The following is a 20,629-nucleotide window of genomic DNA, read 5'->3' on the forward strand; positions in this document are numbered from 1 at the left end:
TATATACTAGCACAATGACCGATACTGGAGTTTTATAGGGGCACAACAATAGAGATACTGGAGTTATATATACTAGCGCAATGACCGATACTGGAGTTTTATTGGGGCACAACAATAGAGATACTAGAGTTGTATATACTAGCACAATGACCGATACTGGAGTTTTATAGGGGCACAACAATAGAGATACTGGAGTTATATATACTAGTACATTGACCGAAACTGGAGTTTTATAGGAGCACAACAACATCGATAATGCTGCTCTACAGGAGCATAATGAAAGAGATATATGTATGGGAAAAGATAACAGACATGGAACCTTTCTCAATGTTGGCACAAGTATACTATAATACGGAACACCAAAATATTCCACTTTCATAACAACTGCTAATACACATGCCACACCAAATGTGACTAATTTTTTCCGCCTGACATAAGACCATCTCTCCAAACTTCGGGGCCCAGGAGATACAGGTCAGGTTTACAACGTCATTTATACCATGTAACAAACACAACTCAATATTTGAGGTCAATGTCCTAGGTGCTTAATATAGTAATGCTTGTGATGGATATCCTACATGTACAGTAGCTATCACATCAATTGCCGGATCAGCGCGGAAACGGACTGAGGGCAACATTATTAATTGATGAAACAGTTCTCCAATCAGCCAAAAAGGAAAAATAATACACATAAGTCCATATGCACGTTCTAAGCAAGTATTATTACAGTAAAAAACTCATGTAACAGTGAATGCTGTTTGATCAGTCCACTATGAGGGGTACACACGTACTGATGAATCATTTACAAATCAGGTACAAGCTGACCTGCTTGGTTCATCTAAGGCACTAATGAGAACATCAGCTAATTACAACAGGAAACTCATGCTGTTATTCCAGGATTCTGAAAATAGTTTTGTATCCAGACAACCATGAATAGGTCAGGAAACACACTTGGATATGTTTTATACATGTATATATCAAAGGAATTGTAGGATGCAAATTTTGGATGAAACCATCCAGTACAGGTGTAACTGCTCCATAAATAAACACCATAATAAATTCTGAAACTCTCGCCTTAGTTTTGAGACTATTTATGGTATCACTGGAACAGAGAATTGCAACAAATTACAATGTCATTGCCAGAATCACTCAAGAAATCTTTATACTTCAATCTGATACATGATCGAGTGTACATATTTTTTATCACAAGAACTTCAGCTACTATTGGCTCCTATGACATAATATTAATTTTACACATATTCTACCATATATATATATATATATATATACACACACTCAGAGTTTAATAATTGAATTCCAATCATAGATTGATTAAATTATGTTGGGTGATATATACATAATGTACATATCAGTAACTAGCGCACAACCCTGGACAATTATGGCACAGGGCAGCAGTGAGAGGGATGTTTGAAAAAACTGCCACATCTACAAGACGGCCTTCACGATATAAGCCTACTTACACTACAGGTTCTATAAGACAAAAAATGTCACCTTAGCCACTATACCAGGGGTCAAAATGTTTAGTCATTCACTCATTTTAAGAGCTCAATGACCTCAAATTGTGCCCAGGTCATTACAGAGATGATTAGGAATCATACAAATATTACCAATTTTAGACTCATAAATGATCGTTATATTTTATCCACTTCCATGTTGCTTTACCTTGATGTAAATAAAATCTAATACATTTAACACCTTCATTTCATATTTGATGACTGCACTTTTTGTTGAGGTCATCACTATGAAGAGCTCAAAATACAGAACATTTTGAACTCTGTATACCCTTAATTATATGTAGGCCTTTATTTCAGACTTTTATTCACAAAGGTGTGCCTATCAACACACTACACCTGAACGATGAGTAAAACATCTATTACTGGGCAAGTATAGATGTAGAAATGAGTTACAGTGACATTGAGGGAGGGATTTTACTGACATTTCAAGCTGAAGTTTTGGGTACCTTTAAATAACACTAGTATCAATGCACGAGTCATTTTCCTTCCTAACAACACAGCAGCTGGCAAAAATGGGCCATTACAGGTAGCTACTTCATAGAGATCCTATCACATTTCTGGATCACCTCGTGTATATTACTGAATGGCCTGACAGTTGACTTGTTTAAAACGTCTTCAACCCAGCTTCACCTTGAAGACGTCATACTGAACTGGTTACCCATATACCTGTGTAGTATTGGTACTTCAGTATAATGAGCCAAACACACCTCTTGATATTTACCCTTATTCAACATGTGTGTGTATACACAAAAATTCTTCTGTGAATAAATGGAAGATTATGGCTGAACGCCACATTGACAATATTTCTTCCATATTGTGGTGATCAGCAGTTTTGATGTTTGTCTGTCTGTCCATTACCCAGTGAAAAATCCAGCTGAAGCTTGGGGGCAGAGTATTTGCCCGATACACACAATTAGGGGTGGAGAACACCTTGGGGATGAATGGTAATAATCTCAGAGGTCATGGGAGGTCACAGGTGATAACAGTTCAGAACTAGGCAAAACAGAACCTGAAAATGTCGCATTTCAAGAGGCTTTCCTTCATCTTTCTTTAGATACATGTACTTTCAAATACTGAAGTCAGGATTCAAAGTCATATTGTCTCGGGAAATATCTGGCTTAAAGACACATGACCTGACGGTCAAATGTGAGACAGACTTCCGCATATGAGCTGATTTTCATTAAATGTTCTACCTTGTGCGTCGGACGAGTCTCAGAAAACTTATGATTGGGCAAAAAACAAAACAACCCCCCCACCCACCCACACACACACCTACCAACTACCACCACCACCATAATATCAGCATACAGGGAAATTTGGGGCACTTGCTCTTGAACAAATTGATTTCCTCTACACAATATCGCATAACTTCCAGCGTACATGTACTCGCTGCTGGTGGATTTCATTATTGGTTAGGAAATCAGTGATCAATATAGATTGGGTTTATCACCATTTCAATACATGTATTGAATAATAAGTCAGCAAAAAAACTAGAGCATGACGTCAAAGCATTTTAGCCATTAGTAGGCTTGTTGGAAAGTTAAATAGCAATTTTTTGTTAAAAGAAGCCACACAAAAATGGTAACAACAAAAGAAAAACCTACTTTAATGTGTACAACACATATCTGTTTCTACTTGTGACAGCTTAATTAAACTTGAAAAAATGTGAAAACATATTAAGTGGAATTTTACGCCCACATTATTTTTTCTCAAATTGTTTGTTACATGTATTAGAGATAGTCAGTTCTAGGAAATCTACCCAGACTAGGCTGAAATATTCTTCAAGTGAAGTTAAACAGTTTCCATTACAGACCTTTTTTTAAGTACAAAAATTTCCTAAAATTGGGTACCCGTATATGTGTAGATCTTATAACTACATTTATATTTGCATATTATAACACCTCATGAAAACAAATGTCCAGACAGACAATTATAGTCACATAAAAATCAGCTTTATTTATGCAGATAAATTCTGATCACGCTATTTTCACTTTGTGGCTGGATCATGACGAAGCATCAGGAAGAAGGCAGATTTTACATCACTCCCACTTCACTGGAACCTTTCATCTCAGATCTCTATCAAACAACATCAAATGAACATAAAATTCCTCCATGGGTCTGAGAATTATTATATTATACACATACCTACTAAGAATATTGATTTAAACATTTCCCTCAAAAGGGTGGATTATACTTGCCTTAATAAAACTTTTTGGCTATGTGAAAATTTCCTTGGGATTCAGTTTACACCCATGTACACCTATGTATTAAATTATATTACAAGATTACAGACCCCAACTACCATTAGTTTACACCCATGTACACCTATGTATTAAATTATGATACAAGATTACAGACCCCAACTACCATCTGTTTACACCCATGTACACCTATGTATTAAATTATGATACAAGATTACAGACCCCAACTACCATTATGTTCTAAAAATATCTTATAAAGTATCGTATAGGCAAACAGAGTATATGATTCATACAAACTCAATTCTTCCAAGTTGGACAATTCAGAAAATGTATTTTATACCCATACAGAAATTAATTATCTCAAATAAACACTCCCTGCATCAAAAATTGACTTTTTTTATCAATAACAAAAGAACAAAATGGATCATTAATGGTACACGTGTAGTTCAATAAACAGGTACATTATAAACACATGTAGACGTATCAGGACCATGCAGTTAATATGATGACGTACTATCTCCCCCCACTGCCAGAAAAAGCCAGCCAATCTCTTTTTATAGTAAGTGCATGTTTTTAAAGGTTCAGGTTTTCATGAAGTCAATCCTCCCAGGTTACGAGATATATGATTATCAGTAAGAGATCATATACATGTAGGGATTCACCACTTACTCTTTGTTTACTAGCATCCTGCCAGCTTGTTTTCTTATTTGGACGTGGTAGGGTAATTAATGGTCCACCTTTTACACTGATGCAATTTTTATTTTACGGAAAAAATGTTAAGTTAACACGTTAAGTTCGACATTTGGAAACCATGAAAAGGTGTTCCCGGTCGATAATCGCAGGCCATTGCAAAGGCCACATTAGAAGATTACTCAAATAATTTTTCACGGCGATACAATCATAACTGGGTCAATGTAGTGTAGATCACATTGTGAGTATTACGTATAACTCACAAAATAATGTGGGTGTTATGTGGAACTCACGAAATAATGCAGGTGTTATAAGTCAGAGCATATTCTGGGTGTTGTGCAGAACTAAGAACATAATGTGAGTGTTATATAAAGTTAGAACATGATGTGGGAGTCGTGTGGAACTCACAGCATAACCTGTGTGGTGTGGAACTCACAGCGTAATGTAACTGTTGTGAGTTATAGCATAATGTGGGAGTTGTGTGGAACTCACAGCATAATGTGATTGTTGTGAGTTATAGCATAATGTGACTGTTGTGAGTTATAGCATAATGTGACTGTTGTGAGGAACTCACAGCATAATGTGACTGTTGTGAGTTATAGCATAATGTGATTGTTGTGAGTTATAGCATAATGTGACTGTTGTGAGTTATAGCATAATGTGACTGTTGTGAGTTATAGCATAATGTGGGAGTTGTGTGGAACTCACAGCATAATGTGGGTGTTGTGTGGAACTCACACTGTAATGTGACTGTTGTGAGTTATAGCGTAATGTGGGTGTTGTGTGGAACATAATAGCATGTTAACTTAAATCATAATGTATGTTAGCAAGATCAGAGAGAAATACAGAGCTTTCACTATAAGTTGTACTCATAGCGGTCACCACCATTAGTTAAAGTTGCTCTGTAGAACCAACATTATTAAAGAACATATTAGATCATAACCTATAATAGTGTAAAGTTAAGTCCTATAGGTAGCCTATATCAGCTACAGAAACATGCTCAGGGGGCTTTTTGGAGCTCATCACAAAACCAAATAGGTGACCTGCTACATCAATACACCTCATCCATAAGATCACAGGTAGGTGGGTTGGGGTTGGGAGTTTAAATAAAGGCACAACCAGTAACACATGTGTACAGAATACCCACCACAATGGACATGTTTAATGTTTAATGCACCTTTTGTGTCCTCTAAGTGGCTCTCCCAGAGTGGATCAAATATTATGAACTCAGATCAGTTACTTGTAGATACATTGACCTATTTATAACCATTATAAATCCAGAAAGACATTGTTCGTATTCCATTCATTCAGAGGTCAGCCTGTATAGCTCATGCAGGCTGAATAATTCAATTCAATTCAATATGCACAGTGTAAAGGATAGGTAACACATTGCATAATTCCATGCCCCAATTCTCCATCCTTTTTATAAACAAAAACAAGTGATTACAAGCTTTTCATGCATCCTAATGATTTCTTTTTTTAGCAGATAAATCTACAGAGCCAGGATAATTCATTTTCAAGGTTTCATAAAAAGAATAACTTTATCAAACTAAGTACATGAAAGATATTGTGTCTAAATACTATGGCTATAGCCTATGTCTACATGCATTCATGTATACACATATATAAAAAGGTTATGTGAAAACCTTATATCACTTTTCTCACAGCACTGCAGTTCATGAAGGTCCAAAGCTGTAATAAGCCATTTATCAAAGATTTACATATACATACATTTAGTTATCTATCATACCGTTTATGAATGTCTATGACAGTAACATATGTGCACAACAGATTTATATATCCACATGACAGATCTCCTATAACTGTAAAATGAACCACTGACTTAAAATTTATTATCGCAAACTAACTGTGTTTAGCTTTATCCAGAAATGATCACATGGACATTGCTATGTTTGCGAATTTACAGTCCATAATGTAACAAACACAACAGCACAAGAGCAGGTTGATTTGGCTAAATTGTGTTCTTCTAGTCAGGAAGTTTGTCAGGTACAGGGACATGGTGAGTGCCACGAGTTTCTCTGCGTTCTGTTCAGATTCTTCTACCCATAAACCTGACTGCCACCATTAAAGTGATGAAACATTCTTGAATACAGAGTTAAGCTCAATTAAATAAATAAATAAATAAACCAATACACATGAGACATTGCGGTACCAATTTACATTTTCATTTTTTTTTAAGATTTCTATTCCACTTCATCATTTTTACATTTAAAAATGAAGACAGGTTCAAATGCAATTTATGTAAATAAAGTAACAATTCTAAATTGGGCATGTAAAATCAACAACGAAAAATTAAGTACTTCGACAGAACAGTGTTAAAGCTGGCAGCATGCCTATAAATAAATACATCTACTATGACTGTGTAGATATTTAAGAGGTAGACTACATGTGCCTGAGTTGACACTATTTATTGTGATATGTTATTCAGAGACCATATGGCGTGCAGAAAGCAGATAAGCATGTATATACATTACATATGTTACATGTATATAGGGCCACTGATCTGTGTTCACATCCTCACAAACATAGAAGCTTTAATGCTAATATGTGGATTATTAAACCATGTGAAACACTGTACACATACAACAGCATGCACAAATACAACACTAGCTAATGATGCTTGCTCCAAAATTTAATTACAGTTAGCGCAATTCTCACTCAGCAACCTGTACTTGCCAATGTCCCTACAGCTAAGTGGAGCGCTAACGAGATATCACGGCCGGAGTTTACCTGTACATGAAAGTGTCTTCAGCAGGATAACAGTGCTAGTCAATTTTCATCCTATATGTCACACTGGTATCTACATGTGTATTTAGCTACACTTTTATCTCCCTCAAACGGAGCCAGATGAATCTATATAAACTGATGGGTATATATATCCCATTAACATAAAAATCTAATTACTATTTACACAAGGTGTCATCATTACCTGGCCACATTGTAGACCACTGCCTGTCCTTGCTACACAATAAGACCAGAGTTAAATCTCACAGTCACCATGCACTCATGCTATGAGGACATATCTTCCCAGCTGTAGTTATGACACAACTCAGAGATTTGCTGGTCGCGAGCTCTCACAGCCTGTTCACGGAAGTCTTCTAACGCTAATAGCAGGTCTCGGCAGCGTTGTCAGCAGCAGTGGTGGGGATGAATCTTAGCTGGTCATGTGACTAGCACATGCTTCACCTGGGCAGGTGTACTTGATTAATTCCTGCAGTACAGTCGTGGTGATAAACACACGTCAGTGAAGCAGAACAAAGTGTCCAGGGGTTCCATTGGAATAATCCATCTGTCAGTTAAACCTTACAGCACTATCTGGGCTGACCCACTACATCAACCCAACTAATACTCCGTGCATTTTCGGAAAAAAAACAACAAAAAACAAAAAAAAAAAAAAATTACACTGAACCCATGAAACTGGCCAATCCAACCAATGTAGTTTTGTCTCCAAAATCAAATTACAAATGTGCACATATAACTGCACTGAAAGTTGCCCTTTCAAATGCGAAAAGGTTGAGGAATTGGGGTTCCAGTAGGTTGAAATTTGGGAAACTCTAACCCTCAAAATTAGAATTCGTTGATATCTGAAAGTACGGGAATGGATGAATTTGCCTCTGTGAAGACGAATGTGCTGTAACGTAGTGGGTGAAATTAATTCTCTTTTGACACCGGCCAAAGCAAACCTGTAATACTGAACCTAATTTCGGTAAAATGGAGCAGTGCAGTGGTTTGCGTTCAGCAATGTTTTTCTCTCAAAGAAAGAAATCGTCCCATCCCTCTCACCCACAAATTGAGTTGGCCAGAATTTAGAAAGTTTGCACGTTACCCGCAGCCAACATTTTTTTTTTTAAATCATGGCCTAGCCCAAACACTGGAAATGCAACCATTATGTATCATGCAGCTAAAGAGTGTGAATAAATACTTCACACTGTATTGACCAGTATTTTATGAAACAAGTACTGTGTTTTACAATAACGATGCTAAAGGTGGGTTTACATACCCAAATAGAAGAAAACCTTAGGGAGATGCTAAAACACACCATGGCAGCACACTGTAAAACTGAAGCAAATCAGTAACAATTTTCACCACCTCAAAATTGCCCTCATCGGACTGTTCGCAATCCCCAAAACATCTGGTCATTGGATTTTAGGAGCAGGTTGTATTTTGATGTTTATTGTTCAATGTACACAAGGGCTTGTTTCCATAGCGATACATTAAAATGAGGTAAATGATCAATGATGTTAACATGCTTTAATGCATTTAGGGATACTTCTCACTGATTCTTAGAGGAAAACTAGAGGTAAATAATGCACCCTTTTCAGCAAGCAAATTACAATGTACCAACTTATTACGTATGTTTAAGCAACATCATCTGCTAACAAAGTAAAAAATAATCTTTGTTGATTGCTTCACCTTTTTGTTTTTTACTGTTGCAAATAAAAATATGATATTAAAACTTTCTTCATGTCTGCAGAGAAGAAAAATTTTTTACAAAAAATGAATAAAGCTAATTCATTAAAGTAATTAACATGACAGTTCTCTTAGAAAAAGTTTTTCAACTTACTTTGCACTCTAACATTTGAAACAACAGAAAAAGCCTAATGCACTCTGTGTAGATGGAGTTGTGTCTATGGTTGAGTGATCAGACAATGGTCACAAACTGTGTGTATCGCAATTAAGTCTTTATAATCTCCAACACACAGAACTGAAATGTGAGCAAAGCTTCAAGACCCCTAGTTTGAAATTGAAGAAGACATGGGTGGGTGTTTTGTTAAGTTGCTATTTCAGACCCAGTCTCATACTCTACCTGCCCTCTTTGGTATGTCTAGCTGATAGAACTCAAATGTACAGAGTATATCAGTTCCACAAGTTCATACGCATGATAGGATTTTTCACCTGTGCCAACATTTAAACGTTTAATTTTTGATGCGTCCAAAGTCAAGTTACTATACAGCGAAGTACATAAAGTTGGAATCAATTACAGCTGCTTTGAATGATGTCCAATTTTCTTGCAAAATCTTGGAAAAAACATCTTTCAACAATGTGCCGAAATTTCTACATGCAAGTGCCATGTGTAAAAGGGTGAACATGTACATGAGCTGGAGAATTAAATTACATATACTGTAATTCTTTAACCTTTACCACCACTGAAACACTTTTTCCAGTGGAATTTATGCATATAATTATCATGAAAATAATCCCTAAATTGATTTGCTTATGTCAATAAAGATGCAAGCTTCATAAACGGTGGGGGCCTCCATGGCTCCGTTTGTTAACCCGCTAGCGCAGCGTAATGACCCAGAAGCCTCTCGCCAATTCGGTCGCTGTGAGTTCAAGTCCAGCTATTGCTGGCTTCCTCTCCGGCCATACATGGGAAGGTCTGTCAGCAACCTGCGGATGGTCGTGGCTATGCCTGGTTTCCTCCCACCATAATGCTGGCCGCCATCGTATAAGTGAAATATTATTGAGTACAGCATTAAACACCCATCAAATAAATAAATGAATCATAAACTGTGCAAATTATTTCTCTACACCCCAAGTTATCTCAGAATGTTTCAAAACATTGATTGCAGAGGCGAGTGAAAAGGTTGAAGAATTAGCTGCGTTCTACAGCACTGAAAAACAAACTCTTCCAAGTCTGCATCTAAGACTAAATTTCTTCAAGATTTAGTGTTATAAATCATTTATCTGGCCTTAACACTTTAGAACTTATTATGGCTAAGTGATATTGAATTTCCCACAGGAAACGTACAAAGCTTAATGGTAAGAAGAGCACAAAAGTGGCTACCTGGAATCCAGGTGTTTTTTGTACTTATTAAGTATTACCAGTAATAGCCAATCTACAGACCACCTGGCAGGTAATAATTAATTTGCGGGATTTCTTTAATGGGTGGATTTCAAGGCAATTCATGTTCGTATCTGACACAGACATTTATTATGATCCTAACAATAGAAATACCTGTTTGATAAACCTCTTTATAGCTGGAAGATCTCAGGTGTTGCAAACGAAGGATAAATTGGAATCAGACAGGAAAGTAATAAGGTTTACAGATCAAAATGACCGACTGCTATCCACTAAGTAAATCACAGTTCAAGTGTAAATAACACGGCTCATGTGACCAGTCATTTGAAAGTAATACCACTTAAATGTACGTTCATGCTGGCTGGGAAAGAAGTTCACATAATCTAATTTGTCTGAATCCGATCATGTGGCCAAGCATCCAGGTACATGTACATCACTCTGGTCAACATAATCCCCGTACCCTAATTCCTCAACCTTTTCACATATGAAAGGGCAACTTTCAGCGCAATTTACCCACATTTTTATGTTGATTTTGGAAACAAAACTACATTGGCTTGATTGAACGGCCACTTTCAGGGCTTCAAAAAATTGCACTTTTATCAGTCTACACAGAACAATGACCTAGAATATGCCTGAATAAACACCTTGCAAACATGTGAAAAGGTTGAAGAATTACACTATACTACTGTGCTAGCTGTCATTCGGGCAGCCTATAAATGTTTAGCTCTGAATTTCCCTTTTAGTAGGCCTAGTACATATGACTCCTAGTACATATGATAAATGTGCAAAACCACAATACCGTGACTTGCTTACATCGCAACATTCATGATTTAATACTGATACCCTCACTTTTATTTTTATTTAAAGTTTAACATTAACTTTTATACTGAATTTCTGATCTTTATATTTACTGATCTGCTGGTAGTTTCTTTTTTCATTACCATAAGAATGGTATAGACGATATGTAAAAGAAAGCAAACTTTGGAAGTGAACACTACTGGTAGTGAACGCTAAAATGTTTGCAACCCATATAAGAAACACAAAGAGGCACTTTATTAGTCACATGCAGCAATAAAATGCCTCACATATTTCACCTGTTGGTGCTTTACACACCGAATCTGAAGACTACTTACTGTACTTATAGTGACGCTCAGGTATGAAGGTGAAACATACCCCACTATGATGGAGATCCCTGTGATTTAATCAGCTACTAACACAAGACTAACCAAAGGCCACACATCACAGAGCCTTCAAGAATTACTAAAGCTAGATATAACTTGGGCGATGAAACTTTTTATATCCACTTGAATAGCTAGGATTCACGTCACAGATCAACCCATCCAAATCCAGAGGTTCAATTATAATGATGTTTCTGCCCTGTTGGTTGTGACTACTTCACTTTATGATCCTGGATACAGAGTGAGGCTAGTCTAGCATAACAAATAAAGGTTCATCGTCACCATACAGGCCCTCAAGCCAAATTTCTCTCCCCTTCCCCTAGGCTGGGAGGAGATCCACAGCCTATACCTGATAATACATCCTGCTACTAAATGCTATAAAAATCTGACAAAACATCTTCCACTTTTGTACTGTTATTTTTTGGTGTTTTTGTTTTTTTTTTGGTTCATTTTAATGTGCAATTTTTGGTATATATAAATGAGAATAATACAGCATCTCTGTTTACTAATACATACATATATATGCAAACTTTATCTCCCGGATGAATACCATGACTTCTCAAACATTATTCCACTGAATTTGAATGAAATTTGGTAAAACTTAATTAAAAAGGTGAAGGACTGTACAAGAGGGAATACATGTATTTGTGTGTATGTAGACACAAATCTTATCTGTATGGTTACCCTATAAATTCTTTTAATTTTTAGAACACCAGAGTCCACTTGCATGAAGCCCTCTTAACGTTAAAAGCGCAGAACTACCATGGCAACCAACACAGTGGGCATTACACCGCCATTATAGTTATGTGCTCTTAACTTTAAGAGGGCTTTGTGCAAGTGGGCACAGGTCTGCTATTTTTAACCAATATACATGTAAATGTAGCAGGAATACTTAGTTTCTTTCTTTTCACATAGCTACAGTCTATCTGTTGAACAGCATATTCCTATCTTTACTTTTCCAAAAGATGGGACAGGAATGTAATTCTTTTCTTTCAGCATTACTAATATCTGTCCTAAAAATAAGAAGAGCTGAAGATACTAAACCTATGCATTCAGTACAACTGATCTTAAATATTAGCCCTATGTATGTAAACACTGTAGGACAAACTACTTTGCTGGCAACAATCAATAAGGTATATGGTATGATAGAAGAGTGGCTCTTTTGTATGAACTAAAACTGATTGACTGATAATTCTACTAAATTTTCCCAACAGCCAAACCTGTTTTTTTTTTGTACATTTTCATTACGAGTGAGTGAGTGAGTGAGTGCTTGGGGTTTAACGTTGTACATCACAATTTTTCAGTCACATAGTGACGATTTTCATAATGGTAACAGAACAACATGTTCACATTTCAATTTAGCCTAATAGTCTAGTTCCAAGTCTAGACTCTTTATCAACTTAATCAGATCTGCATGTACACTTTAACTGAATCAGATCTAGAATTGGAAAGTAATATGGCGTGTACTGGGGTATTATTAAAGCAAAATTGAGTTTAACATCATTTTCATTTTAAAGCTTTTTTTGGAACAAATCTACACATTTAATTATAAAAAAAATAGAATAATTTGCAATAAGTGCCAAATTCCACAAACAAATGGCCCATATGTTATTCAGGGAATGGCTCCTTTTAAAAGAGAGATAGGACGTAAATAAATTCTGGCCCACAGACGGGCAGAGTGACATACAGAGCCGCTTGACGCAGCTATGAGAATGTCAATGAAGCCTTTACACCCCAAATGTGTGAGTTGCCAGACTGATTAGGGCTGTGTTCAAACATGATCATGGACAGTCATCAATCTGCTTTTTATGGATGTTAAGCGATGAATATAATATAGGAGAGACAATAAATAAATCACTACCATGAAGTGTATCAGTTTATAACACACGCACATGTAGTTTTGTCACCTGTGAAACAACTGGTGCTTAAAACTGTCAACAATATAGCCTATTACATAAAGTAATTTACTTTGGGACACTTTTATCAATTCAGCATTGGCAGAATGCACAGTACTGACTAACACCAAGTAACATCTACACAGCACATTCATCTGGCCATCGACAAGTAGATACCCACATTTTATACTTACGCCTGAATATCCTGCACTTCAATCAAAATTTAATTTGAACCAACACTAGCGCTGCTGAGGTATTTTTATTTGTTGCATTTTGCAGAGGAGGTTTTATAATGGATGAATGGCTTGGGGCAAACGTCTCGTCCAAACACAAAGGCTTCATCATACTTAATGTAACTTTCTTGTTAAGTGATGTACTGTTTTTAGCCACCCCCTTCAGCTATGTGGATATTACATTTGGCGACCTAAATGTTCTAAAAAAAATGTCACTGGTTGTAATACCATTTAAATGAAGGAGTCTTTAGTGGGTTTATTATCATGGAGATCTCCTCACATATGAACTTCACCCTCTGTGATGTACTGAGGTCAATCTACCAAACAACAGGACTCCCTGTGTACCACTGAGGTCACTACCAAACAACAGGACTTCTTAGGTACCACTGAGGTCACTCTACCAAACAGCAGGACTCCTTGTGTACCACTGAGGTCATTCTACCAAACAACAGGACTCCTTGTGTACCACTGAGGTCACTCTACTGAACAGCTGCACTCCAGTCTGTTACTGAGGTCACTCTACAGACTACAGACTGCAGGACTCCTTGTATTTGAGAAAATTATGCTTGCAATAGCATGTAAGAAAAGCCACAGTAGACAACCTCATATCATCATACTTTTTTAAGTATGTGTGCTATTTAATTATTTATTGTGATACAACGAAATATCAGAATGTGAAACTATTAATTATTGTACTGCAATATTCTCAATGATCGACTATTATAATATGAAACCAATATGCTGCGCTATTAATTATGCACTGTGTGATGGATGATCGTGGCTCTGCCCGGTTTCCTCCTTCCATAAATGTAATGCTGGCCACTGTCCTAAACCTGAAACATTCCTGAGTACTGCCTAAAACACCAATCAAATAAATACACAAATAAAATAATGTATTGTGATATTAGTAAATCATGCATTGTGATATAATTAATTCCATGATGCACTGTACCAGCATAAAATCACATATGGTGAAACTGTAACACCATGCCCTGTTATATTATTAAATCATGCACTGTGATATAATTAAATCATGCACTGTAACAGTACAAAATCATGTACTGTGAAACTGTAACACCATGCACTGTTATACTATTAAATCATGCACTGTGATATAATTAAACCATGTATGTATGTTTGTATGTATGTATGTATGTATGTATGTATGTTTGTATGTATGTATGTATGTATGTATGTATGTATGTATGCTTTGGCATTCACATCATACTTAAATATTTTTCAGTCATATGATGATGAGGAGTCATATGATGTGTGTATACATATACTGTGTCTTCCTGTGGCAGGGCGAACCCATGACACCGAAGAATCACGTTTAAGACACCAGGCTTGACACCTCACTTAATCACATTACACTGACTCTGGGCCAACCAATCATATTTCATTACTCTATAACCCCTCAATAAAACCATGTAAGCCATATTGTGATACTCAAAGGATGCACTGTCAAATCATGTAATACTACTTATGATTTTCAAGTCAGTTTGCTTTCATACAATCAGCTAAAAAAACTATTACATCAATCCAACACACTGACAAAGTTCCGATCTAAATGATAATATCATCTCTATGGCAACAAGGATCTGTAAACCCCGTCACACGGTAAAACAGTTTCAAGGCTCCTACAGTATACCACCAATGGGTGCACAAAACACGATCCATACCCATGCTGGTCACAGTAGCTGAGGTATGGACTGATTTCACCATCTCCATGTAATTAAAGTTCACAAGTTAAAGGGCCTACATGTATTCAATATCATAACAGCTCTAAGCATCGCATGCTGTTCTACAATTTATCAGCTTGTGTTTACTTGGTGTATATTTAAGTGCATTTAGAGATCAGTGCATTGTGAAGATTTATTGATAACACAGCCCAAAATAACCTTTATTAACCAACACAGCCATTATTGACCAATATTGCCCCTACTATAAAAAAACACAATGCTGTCCAACAAAGCCACTGCTCAGCTAGGTAACACAATCAATGCTGCCCAGCACAGCCGCTGTTATAGAATACTATCAATATTGTGCAACACATCCACTGTTATAGAACACAATCAATATTGTGCAACACAGCCACTGTTATAGAACACAATCAATGCTGCCCAACACAGCCACTGTTATAGAGCACACAATGCTGTCCAACAAAGCCACTGCTCAGCTATATAACACAATCAATGCTGCCCAACACAGCCACTGTTATAGAGCACACAATGCTGTCCAACACAGCCACTGTTCAGTTATATAACACAATCAATGCTGCCCAGCACAGCCACTGTTACAGAATACTATCAATATTGTGCAACACAGCCACTGTTATAGAACACAATCAATGTTGTCCAACACAGCCACTGTTACAGAACACAATCAATGCTGCCCAACACAGCCACTGTTATGGAACAAAATTAATGCTGTCCAACACATCCACTGTTATAGAACACAATCAATGTTGTCCAACACAGCCACTGTTATAGAACACAATCAATGTTGTCCAACACAGCCACTGTTATAGAACACAATCAATGCTGCCCAACACAGCCACTGTTATAGAACACAATCAATGCTGCCCAACACAGCCACTGTTATAGAACACAATCAATGCTGCCCAACACAGCCAAGGTTATAGAACAAAATCAATGCTGTCCAACACAGCCACTGTAATAGAACACCACCAATACTGCCCAACACAGCCAATGTTATAGAACACCACTAATACTGTCCAACACAGCCACTGTTATAGAACACAATCACTGCTGTCCAACATAGCCACTGTTTAATATCTAACAGAAACAGTGCTGTCCAACTGTTGCCCAACACAGCCAGTGTTACAGAACATGACTGTCCAAGAAAGTCACTGTTATACAACAGGATTAATGTTGTTTGATAACACCACAGTTATATAACAGAATCAATGCTGTCCAACAAAGGCACTGTTATATAACACCATTAATGCTGTCCAAAAATCCACTGCTTTCCAATACACCCACTGCTGTCAAACACAACCACTATTGCCCAACATGACTAATTTGTTCACTGAAGTCAATGTTCTCCACCACAGATAATTCTGTGCAACATGACCAACTAGACCAATGCTGTACAACATGACCAACCAAACCAAGGCTGTACAACATGACCAACTTAACCAATGTTGTCCACCACAGCCTATGTTAACCACTATAGCTAAAGTAGTCAAGGGCAGCCATGACAGCTGTGATGTAGTCTTTTTTGCTTCCCAAATCATCATATTCAGACACAGGAAGTGTAACAAAAAAATACATATACCTGTACCAACTGTTCACTGTCTCAATGCACCCATATTTTACAGGTTAAAGTAAATCTTTGTGGGCTTAATGCAACACAATGACACTGTTGTACTAGAACCAAAGACTCTTTCAAGTGCCCTAGAATCTTGAGTAAGAACACTTCATACTCTACCCATTGTGTGTATGTATGCATGGGGATTTACATTGTCCTATAAAAATTTTCAGTCATATTCCATACACAAAAGTTGTATAGCATTAATTGAAAATGCCAAAGTTCGGGGAGATACAAGTATGTAAGTCAAAATCAAATCTAACTTTTCGTACATGTAGGTGCATCTGGCATGGTTGTCTCTGGTGCAGAAAATGTAAGGAGAAAAGGGAGGCTACTCTATGAAATAAGGAATACCTAAGAACCAGAACTACACAGGTTATTCTAGTTACACACTAAACCTGTTTAGCGGTTTTACTTTTCTAATATGTTTAATAATAGATTTGATGACTTCAAGCCCCCTGCAATCATACCAAAACAGTTAGACTTGTTTGAATGCATGTACATATATATTTATATATATATATATATATATATATATATATATATATACAAAGATAGATAGATAGATATATAGACAGATACAAAGAAGGAAACTGCAAACAAACCAATATGGCAAGATGAAAAAAAACATGTTTTATTTTTTGACAAAAATGATATAGCTGCTCCATGCACAAAAAACAACATTTAAGAACACATCAGCAAAGGAGCCTTTAAAACACTTGCCAAAGTGATTTTAAAAGGTAAATAGAAAAGTATGTTTTTCCCCATTTCTGGGTATTTTAGAATGCTCTTGTAGTTGAGTGGGATTCACATTTTGTGCACTCTTTCAACTGATAAATACAGCAGATTCCTTCCTATGTAAATGTACATGCATACAGACAACTTACAACCACATAATTCCACAAAACAAAGCTTCTGGAAGCTAGTAAGTTTAATACAACTCTATAGAGGGCCCTTTACAGCCAAAATGTTTCACAAAGCAAAATTCAATGCTACAGTGTACATATTTCATATATGTTTGTACAAAAATTGTTTGATAGTGGCTTTACAGGTCTCTAATATGTTTATATAGGTTCCTGACACCACACACCACAGTATACAATGCTGCAAAGTAACCTATGCAACAGGAACACTTGGTCAAGTTTGCTTGTACCAAATTACAAAGATCTACTTGTGTTTTAAATTCAATACTGTACCCACAAATAAGACAGTACTTAATTATTATACATTATTTTTAATAACAGGATTAGTAATACATGTATTGTAATTTTGTAAACATCACTATATTTGAAACTTTGCTGATTTTAGTGAAAATGATTTTCATCTCATGCACTGGTAACCACTTTTATGTATGTAGACAAACCCCAATGTGCGATATCATATTTTTAATATGACAAAAACCTATCATTCAAATACCCCGCAACCAAGTTTCTGACATCCAGCTTGGCAAGACAAGACAATAAAAAAGATAACAGTAACAATGGTGGAAAAAAAGATACACCTAATGAAGCGAAGACATATACACCATTATGAAATAAAACAGACAGAACTAGAACAGAGAACAATAGCTGAACCATTCAACAATCTATAAAAAAAGAACCAAACACAGGCTGAACAGTGAGTATTAAACCAGTATTTTCAGTATATGGAAGACTTGGAAGGTGACACTAGCTGATTACCGTGCCAGTTTATGTCGCCCTTTATCCAACATTATGTATTGTGTGAAGTATTTGCAGAATGAGGTAATGACTTGCAATTTTTATTGGCAACAATCTGCATCAGTTATAAGTGTAACTGAAACCTGGCAGCCCAGAACTCCACCATATAAATACACCATTATAACATGACAATAGTACAGCTATAATATTGAATAAAAAAATATATGTCATCATCTGAAAATAAATGAACACTGAATACAGCGTGTTAACCCAGTATGGTACTTGACCACACAAAAGAGGGCACTGTCAGGTCAGAGTTACCTCCCTTGTTCCAACATTACACATTCTGTGAAGGATCAGCAGCTCGATGCGTTTTTTTCTTAATATTCATTAGTAAGTTTTGGTACATGCACATACAAGAATCTGCGTAATTATTGAAGTGTAAATAGAAAATCCACCGGAGCCATGACGTTCAGGTGACACTTTGTCAAAAAAAAGTTAAGAAGGTACAGAAGATCCTTTCAAAAAATCCATGACCAATCTAATTTATCTAAGGCTTGACTTTAGATTTCAATTTCAAACAAAATAGCATTTCCTTCCTGAGCCTTAACAAAATGTCATATTTCTGAACAGCTGTCTAATATACGTCACATGATTTCAAGTGTAATTACCTCAATATATGGCTAAATATTAAATATGTGTCAAAATCTAACCAATCATTTGTGCCATTTAAGGTAATTAATACATCAGGCAATCAGAGAATCCTGTGGTTTCTACACCTGTGATCACGATTTGACCAGCCCCACTCTCAAAAGTATTCTGTTTGAATAAGCAGGCATCTGTAACTGTCTGGGGATTGGTGAACTATTGTTTTAGATGTTGTTACATTGTTACTTCAGTGATGTAATAATACTACACATTATGTGAGCATTAATATGAAATCAATTAATCTCAAAATCCATGTGAGTTAAATTAACCTGAACTGTACTTGAGAAACACTGTATGAAGAATTTTCATTTAAAACAAATTTTAATGACAACATGACCATTCAAGATGCGACTCCCTAAATGGAGCTAAGTATGGCTGTAGTGTTAAACTTTGTTTTCACAGATATAAAACATATGCCACACTTTTCGACATATATTTTTGTGTCTATCAATGAAGTTACAGTGTAATTAATCAATACAAATGGCATACTGATGTCACCATACACTGAATGGCTTTAAATGCTACACATATTTTGTGACTAAAGATAAGTTCTTGTTAGTATGTTTGATACTTTTTAACCCTGTCACTTTTAAAATGCTTAAGAAGAAATGGGCTAGAAAAACAATGTTTTATCAAATATATATGTATGAAAAGTGCATGATGGGAAAGAAAAATTTAATATACATGTAAGTTTTATTTTAACAAATTTTTTCATGTACAGGGTGGAGTCCAACATAACTGCCACAGGCTAGAACCAGGAGTTAGGCCAAAGCTTAGTGCACAAGCTAAAATCCCTGGGAGGAACATAGCCTTATGCATATTAGTTAAGTCATGCTCTTGGTTAGCATATAAAGAAACTCAATAAAAGTTTGGAAAAGCCCGGGATTTGGGGGCATCTACCTGTTGCTGTCGTTTGATGGTCTCTGCACAATCATCACGGAAACACTTTTCGGCCAGCTCGGCCGCTGTGAGGCCACAATTGTCGGGGATATCGGGGTTACAGCCATTGCTTAGTAAGGCTCGAACACACTGTTGATACAAATACATCACAGACTCAATACAACAACTACAAGAGCATGCCACAGCATGAGAAGTCACCAGTTGTGCATCATTAAGGTCCACACCTCACATACACATAATACTCTACAAACACAATGCTCAAGCTGTCATGCACATAAAGACGAGTAACGTGTGTCGATTAAAAAATGCTTCCGAATTCATAACAAACTTAGAAGTCAGAAAAACCTTAGAGTTAACTATGTATGTCTTGTTAGCTATTCCACATATAGTCTTCTGGCAAATATAGTTGGATTTATGAAAAGATTTCTGCAAAATTCCTTTCTGTCCTTTCTGTTAAATACGGATAAAACGACG

The 20,629-nt window shown here is 36.4% G+C and overlaps 1 protein-coding gene across 3 annotated transcripts in view; it reads right to left on the reverse strand.

The window, feature by feature from the left end:
- LOC135474697 (espin-like) overlaps positions 1-20,629 on the reverse strand; it is a 51,187-nt gene that overhangs the window by 22,670 nt on the left and 7,888 nt on the right. For 2 of the 3 annotated variants that reach the window (XM_064754255.1, XM_064754256.1), the window contains exon 4: positions 20,156-20,284. The exons of the other annotated variant lie outside the window; for it this stretch is intronic. In XM_064754255.1, the coding sequence (XP_064610325.1) occupies positions 20,156-20,284 (129 nt within the window). The remainder of the gene's footprint in view (positions 1-20,155; positions 20,285-20,629) is intronic. 3 annotated transcript variants of the gene reach the window in all.

This window comes from Liolophura sinensis, chromosome 9 (genome assembly GCF_032854445.1).
Source record: "Liolophura sinensis isolate JHLJ2023 chromosome 9, CUHK_Ljap_v2, whole genome shotgun sequence".
NCBI lineage: Eukaryota > Metazoa > Mollusca > Polyplacophora > Chitonida > Chitonidae > Liolophura > Liolophura sinensis.